General features: G+C 65.7%; 1 protein-coding gene across 2 annotated transcripts in view; it reads left to right on the forward strand.

The window, feature by feature from the left end:
• Positions 1–15,700, forward strand: part of SHANK2 (SH3 and multiple ankyrin repeat domains 2) — a 269,178-nt gene extending 253,478 nt beyond the window's left edge. For both annotated transcript variants that reach the window (XM_040970662.1, XM_040970663.1), the window contains 5 exons: positions 1,051–1,181; positions 2,288–2,399; positions 3,144–3,164; positions 4,287–6,624; positions 15,111–15,700. In XM_040970662.1, coding sequence (XP_040826596.1) covers positions 1,051–1,181; positions 2,288–2,399; positions 3,144–3,164; positions 4,287–6,624; positions 15,111–15,681 — 3,173 coding nt within the window. In that variant the 3' untranslated portion in view covers positions 15,682–15,700. The remainder of the gene's footprint in view (positions 1–1,050; positions 1,182–2,287; positions 2,400–3,143; positions 3,165–4,286; positions 6,625–15,110) is intronic.
• The last annotated feature ends 213 nt before the right edge of the window (positions 15,701–15,913 follow it).

Genomic DNA, 15,913 nt, shown 5'->3' on the forward strand with positions numbered 1-15,913 from the left:
TGCAGGCCATGGGCTCGCTTCTCCTGGATCCCTCGGGTTCACTGGCAAAATGGGTTCCCACTTGGCCCTGGCAGGTCCTGGGGTTTCTGCTACAAGCTGTCCTTATTTACGACACTGCACACACACACAGCTGCACAGCAGGGAACCCAGCTCCAGGACTGCCTGGACCATTGGCTACTCCCTAAGGTCCCTGTCCCTTCCTGTCCCCTGCCTTGCCCTGCCATGTGGGCCTCCAGTGGCCCCAGGCTGGAGGAGACAGAGGCAGGCTGTGGCTCAGGGCCTTGGCTGGCAGGCCAGTTCCTCCTGAGAAGCCCCATTGCAAGACACCCAGGACCATGTCCTTTCTCAGGGCCTTGCATCGTCATGGGCCTGGGTCCCTGGGCGCTGTGCACATCACAGGCACGCCCGGCCCAGGAAAGGGTGAGTGTTCCCTAACTCCAGACCTGGGCTCATGGACGGAACCTGCTGGTCACTCCGCTTCCGGAGGGCAAGGGCAGTGCCGTGTCTTGGAGGGCAGCAGGCCTTGGCCTCTGCCAGGGGCCCAGGGGCCCTCAGGACAGATGCTGCTGGCTTCCATGGACAGGGCCCTGTGTCCTGGCAGCCCGAGACCCTCAGGGACAAAGCCAGGGCTCCCAGACGGCTCTGGGGGTTAAAATGATTTCTTGGTCTCTGAGGAGCAAATAGCTTACCGCTTTCTGCTGTGAGTGAGCCCCAGGGCTCCAGCATGGCTCAGCGCTGCCTCTCTGTGGCTTGCACTTAGTAAGTGGGCCAGTGGAAGCAAGCATGTACTCTTCCTGTGTGTGTGTGTGTCTGTGTATGTGTGTGTATGTGTGTTTTACACTGCCTTTCAAGTACTCTTTAAACTCCAAACTGACTTCAGGAGTCCCAGCATCCCCACCGCCACCGACCTCTGTCATTGGGCACTTTGGGGTCAGTACGCGGCAGGCCGGTACCCCCCGCTGCCCTGGGTGACCAGTGCCTTTCAGCACTGTTCAGGGGTTGAGCCATTGGCACCCCAGGGCCTCTCTAACCACCATGCTTGTATTGCAGATAAACCTGACGAGATCCTGCCGGTGGCCAAGCCCTCCCGGACCGCCGAGAGTGTGGCTGTGGAGTCGAGGGTGGCCACCATCAAACAGCGGCCCACCAGCCGGTGCTTCCCAGCGACCTCGGACATGAACGTGAGCGACACCCCCGGGACAGGACGAGCGGTGGCGGGGGTGGCGGGGGTGGCAGGGCTGGGGCCACCCGGGAGGGTTGGCTGGGTGGGATAGCCAGTGCTGAAACTCAGCTCCCCAAACGGTCTAGGGGCCCGAGGGTCAGCGCCCAGCTCCGTTTCCCCACCTCACAGTGTCTGTGCCCGGACCCGAGCTCACTCATACAGGGACCCCTTCCCACCAAGGATCCAGCACCTCCCTGTGGCTGCCCGATGCCAGCCAGTGCCTGTGATTCTGCACAAAGCAGCTGCCTGGGGCAGCCTAGGGCCCAGGTGGCCCCCGGAGCCATCGGTCTGCCCCACCCAGGTTGGTCCGGGGCTTGCCTGAGCTGACCAGCTAGCATGCCCACGCCCTCAGCAGCCAGCACCTGTCCCAGCCCTGCCTCTGGGCCACGCATTCAGAGTGTGGGGTGTCCACACTGCCAGAGTGCAGCGGGACCCCAGGGAGTGCCAGGAGCTGCTGAGCGCCCTCAAGCAGGGCTAGCCTCCCTGGATGTCCGTGGGCCCCGGGGAGCAGGCGTGGAGTGGGGCTAGCCTCCCTGGATGTCCGTGGGCCCGGGAGAGCCCCAGCAGCACGTGACAGAAGTACCAAGCCCCTCCTCACCCCCTCTCGGGGTCCCAGCACTGTGGCGCCCCATGCCGTGCCTCACCCCCTCTGGGTCCCTGCACTGTGGCGCCCCATGCCGTGCCTCACCGAGGCTCTCGGGGTCCCAGCTCTGTGGCAGCCCCATGCCTCACCCCCTCTCTGGGTCCCAGCACTTGGGGGCACCCCGTGCCGTGCCTCACCCCCCTCTCGGGGTCCCTGCACTGTGGGGCCCCATGCCTCACCCCCTCTCTAGGTCCCAACACTGTGGCGCCCCATGCTGTGCCTCACCCCCCTCTCGGGGTCCCTGCACTGTGGGGCCCCATGCCTCACCCCCTCTCTAGGTCCCAACACTGTGGCGCCCCATGCCGTGCCTCACCCCATCTCGGGGTCCCTGCACTGTGGGGCCCCATGCCTCACCCCCTCTCTGGGTCCCAGCACTTGGGGGCACCCCGTGCCGTGCCTCACCAAGGCTCTCTGCTTTACAGTCCGTGTACGAACGCCAAGGCATTGCTGTGATGACACCCACTGTTCCCGGGAGCCCTAAAGGCCCGTTTCTGGGTCTCCCTCGAGGTACGATGCGAAGGCAGAAGTCCATAGGTAAGACGGCCTCGCCCGCACAGTCGCTCTTGGCTCGGCAGCCCAGGGCCCTGGGAGTGCTGGCCGCCGGGCCCACGTGCTAGCGCCTGCCCGTTCCCCAGGGGGCAGGGACCTGGCCTGGCCCACCAGGTGAGGCGGTAGGATGCTCTTCCACCAACAGTGACGTCTCCCATTCCGAAGGCAGTGCCTGCGGTAGAGCAGGCCCAGCTGAGGGGCTGCGGAAGAGGTGGGCCCCCGCACACTCACAACCGGTCAGGAGGTGGGTCCCTTGCCAACGGGCTGCTGCCCAGAGACTGGCGAAGGGCCAGTGCACTGTGGGTGGTAGAAAGCTGCTTCCCCACCCGTGAGCGTCCCAGACAGCCCCACTGACGGGCACAAAGGAGCGCTGGACCCTCAGGAAGAGGAGCCAGCGCCACCTGTAGCAGGGAGAGCAGCCGGCAGCCAGACGCTGGCCGGCCTGCCGCTTACAGAGCGGATGTGCCAGAGTGTGAGAGGAGGAAAGTGCGTGTGTGTGTGCGTGTGCGTGTGCGTGTGCAGGCACGCGTGTCTACGCCAGAGTGTGCGTGTGGAGAGCAGGGGTGCCCTGCAGCCGGCTCTGGGAGCCCTCAGTGCTGTTGGGGTGCTGCCTGTGGCCCCCGCGCAGCCACGGCCAGCAGGGCCCAGCAGAGGCCCGCGTTGCGTCACATGCGTCGTGTTGTATCGCTGCTGTTGTCCTGGTTAATAATGCCTTGTCTCTCCTATCAGACAGCAGAATCTTTCTCTCAGGTTAGTGACGCTTGCCTCGGACTGCCCTGACACTGTGACCCCATAAGGCGTATTCTAAATCACTACTCCTTGGGAGCCACCCTGTCCGGCAGCTGGCATGCGGCCGGTGGCCCGGGAGGCGCCCGGTGGCAGGCCAGTGCCCTCTCTCCCCCCGGAGTACAGTAAATTTGGAATACCCTTATTGGATGCAAGTTCCCATGCAGTGCATCCCGTGGTTTGTCCTGGCATCGAGTTCAAGTTCATGCTGCTTGACGCCCCTGCATGCCCCAAGTCAGGACCCCCTCCCTGGGTCCCTGAGCACGCGCAGGCACCGCCCCCTTGGGGGTGCTGTGGCCAATCTACACCTGCTCTCCTGGGCAACGCGGTGGCCTCTGGCACCCGGCCCGGACCATGTGGACCCCAGCCCTGACAGGCTCCCCGACTCCTCAGTGTGGCACCGTGGGGGATGTCTCCCCTCCTGGGTGTGTGCCATGGCCAGAGTGCCCACCTCCTGGCTGGCCCGTGCAGCCCTCTCCCACTCAGCTGTTTGCAGAGTCGAGAGGAGCTGGCAGGGAACACAGCTGTGCCCGCGGGGTCAGAGCCGGCAGACGGCCCCCTGCAAGGGCCTCCAGGCTCCCCTAAGTCCTCGGGGCACGGGGCCTGGTGCTGCACGCTGCCCGTGCCACGCAAGCAGATTCAGTGCTGTGTACCTTCATTCCAGTGGGGCAACCCTGGCAAGCCCAGGAGGGACAAGGTGGACGGTTGCTGATGCAGCCAGCCCAGCCCCCAGCAGACATGTGTGCACACAGGTGCGCAGGGACAGCCCCTGGGCTCAATCAGGCTGTGCCCAGAGAGAACAGCCCAGGGGCCAGGACCCACGGGCCTGCCTGGATGGCACCTGTGCCCCGGAAGAAGCTGCCGGCAGCATGCGCCTGACACGCCCCCACATCCGTCTTGTCTGGAGTTTTTTTTTTTTTTTTTTTTTTTATCTTTGTTTGGCTCCGCAGCACCGCATGGGCTAAGCTGGTGGCCTCATGCTTTGTCGGTGTGTGTCTGTGGGGACTGGGGTACTGCACCACCCAGGAACCGACTGGGGTTTGGTCATGGCCGTGGCCTACAACGAGCCCTGTCTTCCGCCTGCAGGAATAACTGAGGAAGAGAGACAGTTCCTGGCCCCTCCGATGCTCAAGTTCACGAGAAGCTTGTCCATGCCGGACACGTCGGAGGACATCCCCCCACCTCCCCAGGCGGTGCCCCCGTCTCCACCGCCACCTTCCCCGACCACCTACAACTGCCCCAAGTCCCCGGCTCCCAGGCTCTACGGGACAATCAAGCCCGCGTTCAGTCAGAATCCCGCCGCCAAGGTGTCCCCGGCCACCAGGTCGGACACGGTGGCCGCCGTGATGCGTGACAAGGGCATGTTCTATCGCAGAGAGCTGGACCGCTACTCCCTGGACTCGGAGGACCTGTACAATCGCAGCGCCGCCCCCCAGGCCACCTTCCGCAGCAAGCGGGGCCAGATGCCCGAGAACCCCTACTCGGAGGTGGGCAAGATCGCCAGCAAGGCCGTCTACGTGCCCGCCAAGCCGGCTCGACGGAAGGGCATGCTGGTGAAGCAGTCCAATGTGGAGGACAGCCCGGAGAAGACCTGCTCCATCCCCATCCCCACCATCATCGTCAAGGAGCCCTCCACCAGCAGCAGCGGCAAGAGCAGCCAGGGCAGCAGCGTGGAGATCGACCCGCAGGCCGCAGAGCCTCCGGGCCCGCTGCGGCCCGACGACACCCTCACGGTCAGCAGCCCCTTCGCCGCCGCCATCGCCGGTGCCGTCCGGGACCGGGAGAAGCGGCTGGAGGCCAAGAGGAACTCCCCCGCCTTCCTCTCCACGGACCTGGGGGACGAGGATGTGGGCCTGGGGCCCCCCGCCCCCAGGATACGGCCCCCCGACTTCCCGGAGGAGGGCGACTTCGGCGACGAGGAGGGCGCAGAGCAGCTGGCTCCCCCGACGCCGGGAGCTGTGTCCAGGGAGCTGGAGGATCACTTCGCAGGTGGAGGCGAGGCCGGCGCCCAGGGCGAGGCTGGGAGGCCCCTCAACCCCCCACCCACAGCCAAGGGGCCCGAGGGCAGCCCCACGGCCGAGAGCTACGTGCACCCGCTCACCGGCCGGCTGCTGGACCCCAGCTCCCCACTGGCCCTGGCCCTCTCGGCCAGGGACCGAGCCATGAAGGAGTCGCAACAGGGTCCCAAGGGGGAGGCCCCCAAAGCTGACCTCAACAAACCTCTCTACATCGATACCAAAATGCGGCCCAGCGTGGAAGCCGGCTTCCCTCCGGTCACCAGGCAGAACACCCGGGGGCCCCTGCGGCGCCAGGAGACGGAGAACAAATACGAGAGCGGCGCGGGCAAGGAGCGGCCCGCGCTCATCGACATCCTGGACGCTTCTCAGCGCAAGCCGGCCGGCCTGCTCATGGTGCACACGGTGGACGCCAAGGCGGACGGCGCCCTGGAGGAGGAGGACGAGAGCGCGGACCTGGAGCCGGACGACTCGCCGCCCGAGGTGCCGGAAGGCGTTTCCGAAACCGGAGGTGCTTTACAGGTCGCCGCCGCGCCCGAGCCCCCCGCCACGCCCGGCAGGACCATCGTGACGGCAGGCTCCGTGGAAGAGGCGGTGGTCTTACCATTCCGCATCCCTCCTCCCCCTCTGGCGTCCCTGGATCTGGACGAGGATTTTGTTTTTACAGAGCCATTGCCCCCTCCCCTGGAATTTGCAAATAGTTTTGATATCCCTGACGACCGCGTGGCCTCCGTCCCTGCGCTCACGGACTTGGGCAAGCAGAAGAGAAACGACATGGCCCCGACCCCTTCGGTCAGCTCGGCCGACGGCAAGAAGCAGGCCGGCCTTTCCAACTGCCTGCCCGCCTCGCTCCTGCCGCCCCCGGAGAGCTTCGACGCCGTGGCCGACTCCGGCATCGAGGAGGTGGACAGCAGGAGCAGCAGCGACCACCACCTGGAGACGACCAGCACCATCTCCACCGTGTCCAGCATCTCCACGCTGTCATCGGAAGGCGGGGACAACGCTGACACCTGCACGGTCTATGCAGACGGGCAAGCGTTTGTGGTGGACAAGCCCCCGGTACCGCCGAAGCCGAAAGTGAAACCCCTCATCCACAAAAGTAACGCCCTCTACCAGGACGCGCTCCTGGAGGAGGACGCGGACGGCTGCGGGGTCCCCCCACCCGCGCCCGCGCCCCCGCCGCCCCCGGGAGGGATCCCGCCGGCCATAGCCAAGGTCCTCCAGCCGCGAACCTCCAAGCTGTGGGGCGACGTCACGGAGGTCAAGGGCCCCATCCTCTCCGGCCCCAAGGCCAATGTTATTAGTGAATTGAACTCAATCCTGCAGCAAATGAACCGAGAGAAGGCGGTGAAGCCCGGGGAGGGCCTGGACTCGCCGGCCGGAGCCAAGTCCGCCAGCCTCGCTGCCAGGTAAGTCCCGCCGCGGCCCAGGTGCCCGCGCTTGGTGCTGGCCAGGCAGACGTGACGGGGGCACGCGCGACGCCCTCGTGCTGGCCACACGCACCGCTCCAGGAACCCGGGACAGCACAGGCAAGGCCACGTCCGCCTCGGCAGGTGCAGCACGGCCTGCAGACTCTGCCAGCACCACCTCAGAGGCCGCTAGGGCCTTGCCAAGGCCCGGGCAACTGGGAGCTGTTGAGGAGGCAGCGGCCACACAGCTGGGGTACGGGGCGTGGCCGGCACGGGCTGAGGGCTCTCTTCTGCATGGGGGGCAGGGGCGGCCCGGCTGGAATTGCTGCCCGTTGGCCTGCTCTACCGCAGGGGCGGATGGGAAGGGAACTCCTGCGCCGGTCCGAGCGGGCCAGCAGCAGGACCACGCAGGCTGTGGGCTACCTGTGCGGCCTTGAAGGACTGACCGTGACACCCAGCTGGGGCTTGGGGGAGGGAGTCCCCTCCGAGACGGCCCCCCAGTGTCTGCCCCCCAGCACGGGGGGTACTTGCGGGGGCCCTCGGCTTCCCCATGGATGCCGAGTGGACAGTGGGCATGGGAAGCAGGTGCCGGCAACCCTTTCACGAATAGGCTGGGGTCACCCACAGGCCTGGCCAGCGCGGCCCACGGCCGGGACAGCTCACTTCCTCGTTGGCGAGATCTCACACAGGAGCTGAAAAGATCTCACACACACGGTCCCACGGCTCACAGGACACTTTCCCATCCATGCTGTGGGACGGCCCACGTGGGCCACGGCCTGCTGTGTGTGCTCCCAGCAAGTCCTGGGGCCCCGTCCGTGGGGTCTCTGGGAACAGCAGCTGGCAGCCTTCTGTCGCCTTAGGGGTGGAGCTTCCGCAGAGCGGTGTCCTGTGGTCCACCTGCCTGTCCCAGGCGGGGCTGAAGGGCATTGCCTGGCACGCTCTGGTGGGTCCCTAAGAGCAGCTCTGGCCAGTACTTGGCTGTTCGGTTGTCCATAACCAGACCGTTCACACCCAGTGTGGCCCAGGCTTCCCAGGTACCCTGAGGCAGGGCCCGTACCTGCCCCACGCTTAGCCTGGCTGGAGACGGGCCGCAGTGGGCAGACAGCCGAGCCAGGGCCCAGCTCCTGGGGCCAGGGACGGCCGCCAGCACGGCTGGGGTGGCCAGAGGTGCCACAGGGCTGCCCGGGGCCTTGGAATGGCTCAGGCAGGTTCTGGTCCTGCACGCTCCCCACTCCGCTGGGCACCGAGAGCCCGCCTTCTTCAGCCTTGCTCCTGCCCAGGGGGACACACAGAGCTGGGCCAGTAGCAGAGGGGCCGAGGTCCAGGACAAGGTCCAGGCACAGAGCAGGGAGTTCAGGTCTCCGTCACCAATCAGGTAGAGTGTTGGGGGCAGGCCGGGGCTTGGGGGCGGGACAGCTGCCTAGCACAGGGGCGAGGGCCGCAGTCCCCGGGAGCCAGGGCTGACCGAGCTCTGCCCCTCCCCAGCACTCCACACCATGGCAGCGTGCTCGGGCCGGTTCTGCCCTGCCAGGGCCCTTCACCCACAGGGCTCATCAACATGCAAATGTTTCAAAAACGTTAAAGACTGTGACTGACCCTGAGCAAAATGAGGCACGAAATTGGATGAAGGGAATTCCTACTGAGGAGAAAGAAATGAGTTTTTCTAAGGAAAATTGAAAACCAGTCATGCTTTTTGAAATGACAGGCCAAGCAGTGCGGCAACCCCTCTCCACGGCAGGCCCTCAAGGGGACCCTCTCTGGGGCCCACCGCCCCTTGCTCACTCACTGCAGGGCACCAACCTCAGCTGAACTTGACCCTGGAAGTTCCTGTGCCCCTGTATAAGGCTGTCTTGTACCACTTCCTGCTGGTGGCCAGCGGAGTCCAGGGGCAAGGCTGGACCCCGGGTGTGTCTGCTGAACTCTGGCAGTCACACGGATGGAAACACCATATCCGGGACGGGCGTTTCACACAGCCCCGAGGCCACGGCCCATTGTCACGGTGCCAGGATCAAGCCCTGGCCCCGCTTCCCTTCTGGCTTCTTGCTGACTGTGCGCTGGGAGAGAGCCGTGGTTCTGGGAGTACACAGCGTGCCCCCCCAGAGCAGACCAGGGGACACACGGGGGCTGGCAGCTCGTCCTCTGTCGTCTCCTTTCAAAAGGAGTTACACGAAGCTCATGACACTAATAAAGACGCAACTGGCATTCTGTCCAGAGCAGCCAGTAACTGCTGACCACAGAAAAAGTATCGCCAAAGCAAAGGCAGGAAGTGACCGTGGGACGGGAGGAGGTGACGGTGGGAGGAGGAGGTGACCGTGGGACGGGAGGAGGTGACTGTGGGACGGGAGGAGGAGGTGATGGTGGTAGGAGGAGGTGACGGTGGGACGGGAGGAGGTGACGGTGGGACGGGAGGAGGTGACGGTGGGGCGGGAGGAGGTGACTGTGGGGCGGGAGGAGGTGACTGTGGGATGGGAGGAGGTGACGGTGGGACGGGAGGAAGAGGTGACCGTGAGACGGGAGGAGGTGATGGTGGTAGGAGGAGGTGACCGTGGGACGGGAGGAGGTGACCGTGGGACGGGAGGAGGAGGTGACCGTGGGACGGGAGGAGGTGACTGTGGGATGGGAGGAGGTGACCATGGGATGGGAGGAGGTGACGGTGGGACGGGAGGAGGAGGTGACCGTGGGGTGGGAGGAGGTGACTGTGGGACGGGAGGAGGTGACCGTGGGGCGGGAGGAGGTGACCGTGGGACGGGAGGAGGTGACTGTGGGATGGGAGGAGGTGACCGTGGGACGGGAGGAGGTGACTGTGGGATGGGAGGAGGTGACGGTGGTAGGAGGAGGTGACCGTGGGACGGGAGGAGGTGACCGTGGGACAGGAGGAGGTGACTGTGGGGCGGGAGGAGGTGACTGTGGGATGGGAGGAGGTGACGGTGGGACGGGAGGAGGTGACCGTGGGACGGGAGGAGGAGGTGACTGTGGGACGGGAGGAGGAGGTGACTGTGGGGCGGGAGGAGGTGACCGTGGGGTGGGAGGAGGTGACGGTGGGACGGGAGGAGGTGACCATGGGACGGGAGGAGGTGACGGTGGGACGGGAGGAGGTGACCGTGGGACGGGAGGAGGTGACGGTGGGACGGGAGGAGGTGACCGTGGGACGGGAGGAGGAGGTGACTGTGGGACGGGAGGAGGTGATGGTGGGACGGGAGGAGGTGACCGTGGGATGGGAGGAGGTGATGGTGGGACGGGAGGAGGTGACCGTGGGATGGGAGGAGGTGACGGTGGGACGGGAGGAGGTGACGGTGGGACGGGAGGAGGTGACCATGGGACGGGAGGAGGTGACCGTGGGGCGGGAGGAGGTGACGGTGGGAGGAGGAGGTGACCATGGGATGGGAGGAGGAGGTGACAGTGGGGTGGGAGGAGGTGACGGTGGGACGGGAGGAGGTGACCGTGGGACGGGAGGAGGTGACCGTGGGGCGGGAGGAGGTGACGGTGGGAGGAGGAGGTGACCGTGGGATGGGAGGAGGTGACGGTGGGAGGAGGAGGTGACCGTGGGATGGGAGGAGGTGACGGTGGGAGGAGGAGGTGACCGTGGGATGGGAGGAGGTGACGGTGGGACGGGAGGAGGTGACCGTGGGACGGGAGGAGGAGGTGACTGTGGGACGGGAGGAGGAGGTGACAGTGGGGTGGGAGGAGGTGACTGTGGGATGGGAGGAGGTGACCATGGGACGGGAGGTGACCGTGGGACGGAAGGAGGTGACGGTGGGACGGGAGGTGACGGTGGGACGGGAGGAGGAGACCGTGGGACGGGAGGAGACCGTGGGACGGGAGGTGACCGCAGGGCAGGAAGTGACCGCGGGGCAGGAAGGGCCCGAGGGACAGGAAGTGGGCCTTGGTTTCCTTACCTGCCCGCTGGTGCCGACAGGGACCCTGCAGCCCCCGTTGCCTTCACAGGCCAGCAGTGAGCGGCCAGCGGAAGTGCTGGGTATTCACAGCAGGGGGTGTGCCTGCGCCACATTGTCACCGCGTGGTGGGCCAAGGCCGTTCTGGGGAAGTCCTGGGGTACCACGTGGGCGCGATGGGGGCCACCACAGTGCTGAGCCCTTGGTGAACGCCAGCCGGGGAGCTGGAGGGTGCACCTGCAGGACCCAGCACTCACGGGCGGCCAAGGCAGGCCTCACCCCTTCCCTTGGGAGCTTGTTGGCTGGGAGCGAGGTGGACCACAGTTAACACACAGGGTGACAGTTTCTGGGAGTGAACCCGCCCACACGCCGAGTGCACGCAGGGGAGCAGCCACTGAGCCACTTCAAAGCCTGGGGCACCGCGCCCGTCTGCAGGGTCAGCGAGCACCAAGCCGAGGCCAGGCCCCGGAGACCAGCCCAGCGACAAGGGCCGGGCAGGGCCCCAGGAACAAGGGGATCGCTTTCCAAATGGTGGCAGCCACGGGAGAGGCATGGTCAGCCTTCTGTCTCCTGGCATCAGCACAGAGCTGTGTGCTCGGAGCGGCTGGGAGGTACAGGCTGGGACAAGGGGGCCTGCGCCGTGGAGCCAGGCAGGTGGATGGGTCAGGCATGGCCTGTGTGCTCGGAGCAGCTGGGACGAGGGGGCTGGGACGAGGGGGCCTGCGCCGTGGAGCCAAGCAGGTGGATGGGTCAGGCATGGTCTGTGTGCTCGGAGCAGCTGGGACGAGGGGGCTGGGACGAGGGGGCCTGCGCTGTGGAGCCAAGCAGGTGGATGGGTCAGGCATGGTCTGTGTGCTCGGAGCGGCTGGGACGAGGGGGCCTGCGCCGTGGAGATGGGCAGGTGGATGGGTCAGGCATCATCAGAAGCCGCCCGCCTGCTGGATCCACGTGCCAGGGGATGTAGGCGGCCGCGCTCCCAGTTACATCCTGAAGGATAAACAGCAGGAGCCGCTTTTAAACAAGAAGGCATGCTGCTGTGGGAAGGTGGGTTGTGCTGCCCTCCCCTGCGCCTGGGACAGTAGGCACGACGCCTGCTGGCTCCCAGGACTCTCGGAAGCCACCGTCTGCGGGGTTCAGACCCGGAGACCCCCCAGAGCCTTCGGACCCTTCCAGGGCCCCCGCCCACCCACTTGTAGTGTCTGCCTCCCCGCCGGGCCGGCTGAGTGCTTCTTGCTTTCCAGTTGGTCTGGGTTGTTAAAACTCTCCTCTGCCCAGCTGGTCAGGAGCAGACTTCGGGCCTGCCAGGGAGAGCTGCTGGCGTGCCCACAGCCTGGGCAGTACCAGGCTGCTTTCTGAGCTCTGACGGTGGTGTGAGCGAGCAGGGTAGGAAAGGCCAGGCTGGTCCACGGAGACACCTCAGCTCCCATCAGCCAGCAGGTGCCAACAGTGTGGGGAGGCGAGTTCCTGAAAGGCGAGTGGCTGCTCAGGGCTCGCAGCAGGAAGGCCTGGAGCCCTGGCGGGTGGCTGCAGAACCCAAGGCAGCCGACCCCATGCCCAGGTCTGCTTCCTCAGCCGTTCTCTGGGGCCAGGCGGGGAAATGGCACTCCGTGCAACCCCACACGTTGGGCCTGGGCTTAGCTGGCCTCCACCTGGGTGCCCTCCCGCTCTCAGCGGACTGCGGGCAGTAATGTGGTGAGACTGGCTTGGAAGGGGCTGGTGGGAGGCACGGTTGCAGCGTGGCCAACATTAAGATGTGGAGGTGTGACCACGCTGCAGGAACAAATTTCAAACCGGAAGCAGGCAGCTGTGAGGGGCAGCGAGCGGCCTCTGGCCCACGTGTACTTGCTGCTCAAGAGCGCAGCTGGAAGCACCGGGGGCTGCTTGCATGACACCACAGTGCGTCCCGGCGTCTCGCCGACACCCGGGTTCCTGCTGGATTCTCCTGTTTCTGTCTGGATGTGGTTCACAAGCAAAGGGCGAGAGGGTATGAGTGCACTGGGTCTGCTCCTGCAGGAGCGGGTGGATCCCAGGGCTCTGCCCATCACGGAAGGCGCTATGCGAGGGACGGCCCTGTGCGTGGCAGTGCGAGTGACCAGGCAGGGACTGGTGAGGCCAGGCCAGACACCCTGGGGTCTTCACTCGGGGTGGGCTGGAGTGGCCCACCAGGCAGGCTGGATGTCTCAGTGCTGGCTGCCGGGCTGTGTCATCCCTCTGGGTGGGCCAGTAGAGCTGGGCTGGGGTGGCCGTTCCCACCTGCAGCTGTGAGGGCCTCTGGCTCGGGAGCCCCAATTGGGGCGCCAGGCAGCAGCTGACACGTCCACTGCTGCATCTCTCCGTGTCTCCCTTTTCCAAAGATTCATTGATTTGAAAAATGAGTGACAGAGGGAGACCTCCCATCTGCTGGTCTGCTCCCCAGATGGCCACGAGAGCCAGGGCTGGGCCAGGAGCCAGGGGCTCCCTCCAGGCCTCCTGCGGGGCAGCAGGGCCCACGTCCGGAGCCCACACCTGCTGGCTCCCAGGCGCATCCGCGGGGAGCGGGGCGGGAAGTGGAGCAGCTGGCACCCACGCAGCCATCAGGAAACGCTGGCCTTGAGAGCAGCAGGCCACTAGCCTGAGCCACAGCGCTGCCCACAGCTTCCTCCTCGGTCCTTTTGTTGAGAACTGACTCACACTGTCCCGAGGAGCGAGGCTGCGGGCAGTGCGCTCGTTTCATCCCCAGAAGCAGCTGTCCCCTCCTCCGCCCGGCAGTCCTGTCTCAGTCGCCTGTTTTGTCATTTGCATGTGCTCCATGACGGTGTTAACAGAAGAGGGTCATGCTGAACGGAAGTAAGTGCTGCCTGCAGAGACCGCGTGACCTCGTGTGCCTCTCCGCTCTCTCTCTCTCTCCCATGCCTGCCAGGGCCCTGGGCAGCGCCCCTCCACTTCCTGCTCGCCTCCCTTCCCCGGCCAGGCCAGCGTGGGCACTGGGTTCTGGCCTGGGTGCACTCCCCAGCAGGAGGCACCCCTGCCCGGCAGCCCGGCCGGGTCCAGCTGTGCTGCGTTGGGAGGCACAGCCACCCAGGTGCTCCTGTTCCCTTCCTTCCCTCTTCCTGGTCCCAGCTCAGACCCCACATGGCTCCTGGTAGACACGTTGCTAGCTGCCTAGCTGGCACGCCTCAGGACTCAGGCTGCACTGCAGGGCCTCTTCCAGACCAAGGGGACCCACGGGTCCTCCCTGTGGCCACAGCCCCCCTCACTCAAGAACGGAAGCCTTGACCCTGGGGCCAGCTTGTGGGTTCTGAGTGGCCACGTGTGACACTATTGGGTCGGGTCCCCTTGAGCTGTGCACCCTGAGGAAGCCCAGTACCACAGATGGCTCGGGGCATGACAGTCAAGCCCCACGCGGGACTGAGCTGAGTCCGTGGCAGACCTCCCCGTCGCATGCCTGCCCCGTGCTACAGCCACCGTCAGCGACCTCAGCAGGACCTGCCACAGGTCCACAGGTGCCTGGGTGCTGGGCAGGCAGGCAGCAGCCAGAGGGGCAGAGCGGGGAAGTGGCTGTGTGACTCCCCGCAGTCCCCGGAAGGAATCCCAGGGCCTGGCCAGCTGCTCTCGGGGGTGCTGTGGGGATGGCCGTGGGGCCGATCCCACCCCTTGCAGACATGTTCCCCGAGCAGGAGCCTCGCTGGTCAGCTGGAGCCCTCCCACGATTCCCCATGCATGCAGATTGGCCAGCAGGAGAAGCAGGGTCACGGTCTTTCCTCCCACCCACGACTCCTTCCCAAGGACAGGACGGTCAGCTGCTGCCATCCAGGGCCTTGGGGTCACCTCCATGCCAGTGCGTTTCTCTGGGGCTCACTCAGCCCGCTGTCCCCTGATGGCAGGGAGAGGGCTCAAATCGCACCTCAGACACTAGGCCGCACCTGAGGGCAGGGCCTAACGAGCAAGGATCGTTCCAGAAAGGGGCAGTGCCCCCCCATGAGGTGGGTGAGCACGGAAGGCAGGAGGCACAGAGTTCTGGCACCTCTGCAAGGGCCAGCAGGGCATGGCCTGGGCCCGAGGGCAGCTCTAACTTCCTGTGTGTGTTGGGAGGGATGTCTGGACCATCTCAAACAGGTGGGATGGGCACCCCTCCTTGTGGGCAGTCACCCACCTTCCAGGGCCAGGGAGGCCAGGGCCAGGGAGGCTGGGGAGTCCATGCAGGCATGCCAGTCTCCGATCACTGTCTATGGCAAGGCCTGCATCCTGCCAGAGTCGTCGCGGAGGGGTGAGGGGTGCTCACAGCCGATGCACCCACCTACCTCACAGCGACATAACCTTGCTATAACCTGCAGCTCCCTGTGTCCTGGGCTGGATACAGGCCTGCACTCGCTGAGATGGGCCAGCCGGGCACGGGGCCGCCAGGGGCCTGGGACAGGAGCCCCCCGGCACGGGGTCAGCTGAGTGGCTGGCGTGCTGTGCTGAACGCCCTCCTTGCTGCTCCTCTCTTCCACCCTGTCCTGGCATGGCCGCTGGTGCCCATTGCCAGCGCGTGGGCCTCTGGTGTGGTCTGGGTGTGTGTGTCCCCTTCCTGAGTGGCCGGCAGGTGACGGTTGTCTGTTGTTGCCCTTTCAGAAGCCCAGAGGTCATGAGCACTGTCTCAGGTACACGGAGCACGACGGTCACCTTCACCGTCCGCCCCGGCACCTCCCAGCCCATCACCCTGCAGAGCCGGCCCCCCGACTACGAAAGCAGGACCTCAGGGCCGAGACGTGCCCCAAGCCCTGTGGTCTCGCCGACAGAGCTGAGCAAAGAGCTCCTGCCCGCCCCGCTCTCTGCCTCCGCGGCGTCTCCCTCCCCTGCCCTCTCGGAGGTCTTTAGCCTTCCGAGCCAGCCTCCTTCCGGGGACCTGTTTGGCTTGAACCCAGCGGGGCGCAGCAGGTCACCGTCCCCCTCGGTACTGCAACAGCCAATCTCAAATAAGCCTTTCACGACTAAGCCTGTGCACCTGTGGACTAAACCCGACGTGGCCGACTGGCTGGAGAGCCTGAACCTGGGCGAGCACAAGGAGACCTTCCTGGACAACGAGATCGACGGCAGCCACCTGCCCAACCTGCAGAAGGAGGACCTCATTGACCTGGGCGTGACGCGCGTCGGCCACAGGATGAACATAGAAAGGGCTTTGAGACAGCTGCTAGACAGATAAGGGTGGCTGTGCCTCCCCCAGACTGCTTCTTGTTTGAGTAGAGATGGGCTGACTCGGAGAGGGCAGAGCCTGTGAGCGCCAACCCCGTCCCATGGGTCTGTCTCCTGGTACCCAAAGAAACGCTGACAATGTCCACCGCGCGGCCGAGCCGAGGCCTGGCAACGCCCCGGCTCTCTGTGGGTCTCTTGGCCAGTTCCTGCCAACAGGGGACAAGAGGAGACATGCCCAGCCT

This window comes from Ochotona curzoniae, unplaced genomic scaffold (genome assembly GCF_017591425.1).
Source record: "Ochotona curzoniae isolate NIBS_2020 unplaced genomic scaffold, NIBS_Ocur_1.0 scaffold_4937, whole genome shotgun sequence".
Lineage (NCBI taxonomy): Eukaryota > Metazoa > Chordata > Mammalia > Lagomorpha > Ochotonidae > Ochotona > Ochotona curzoniae.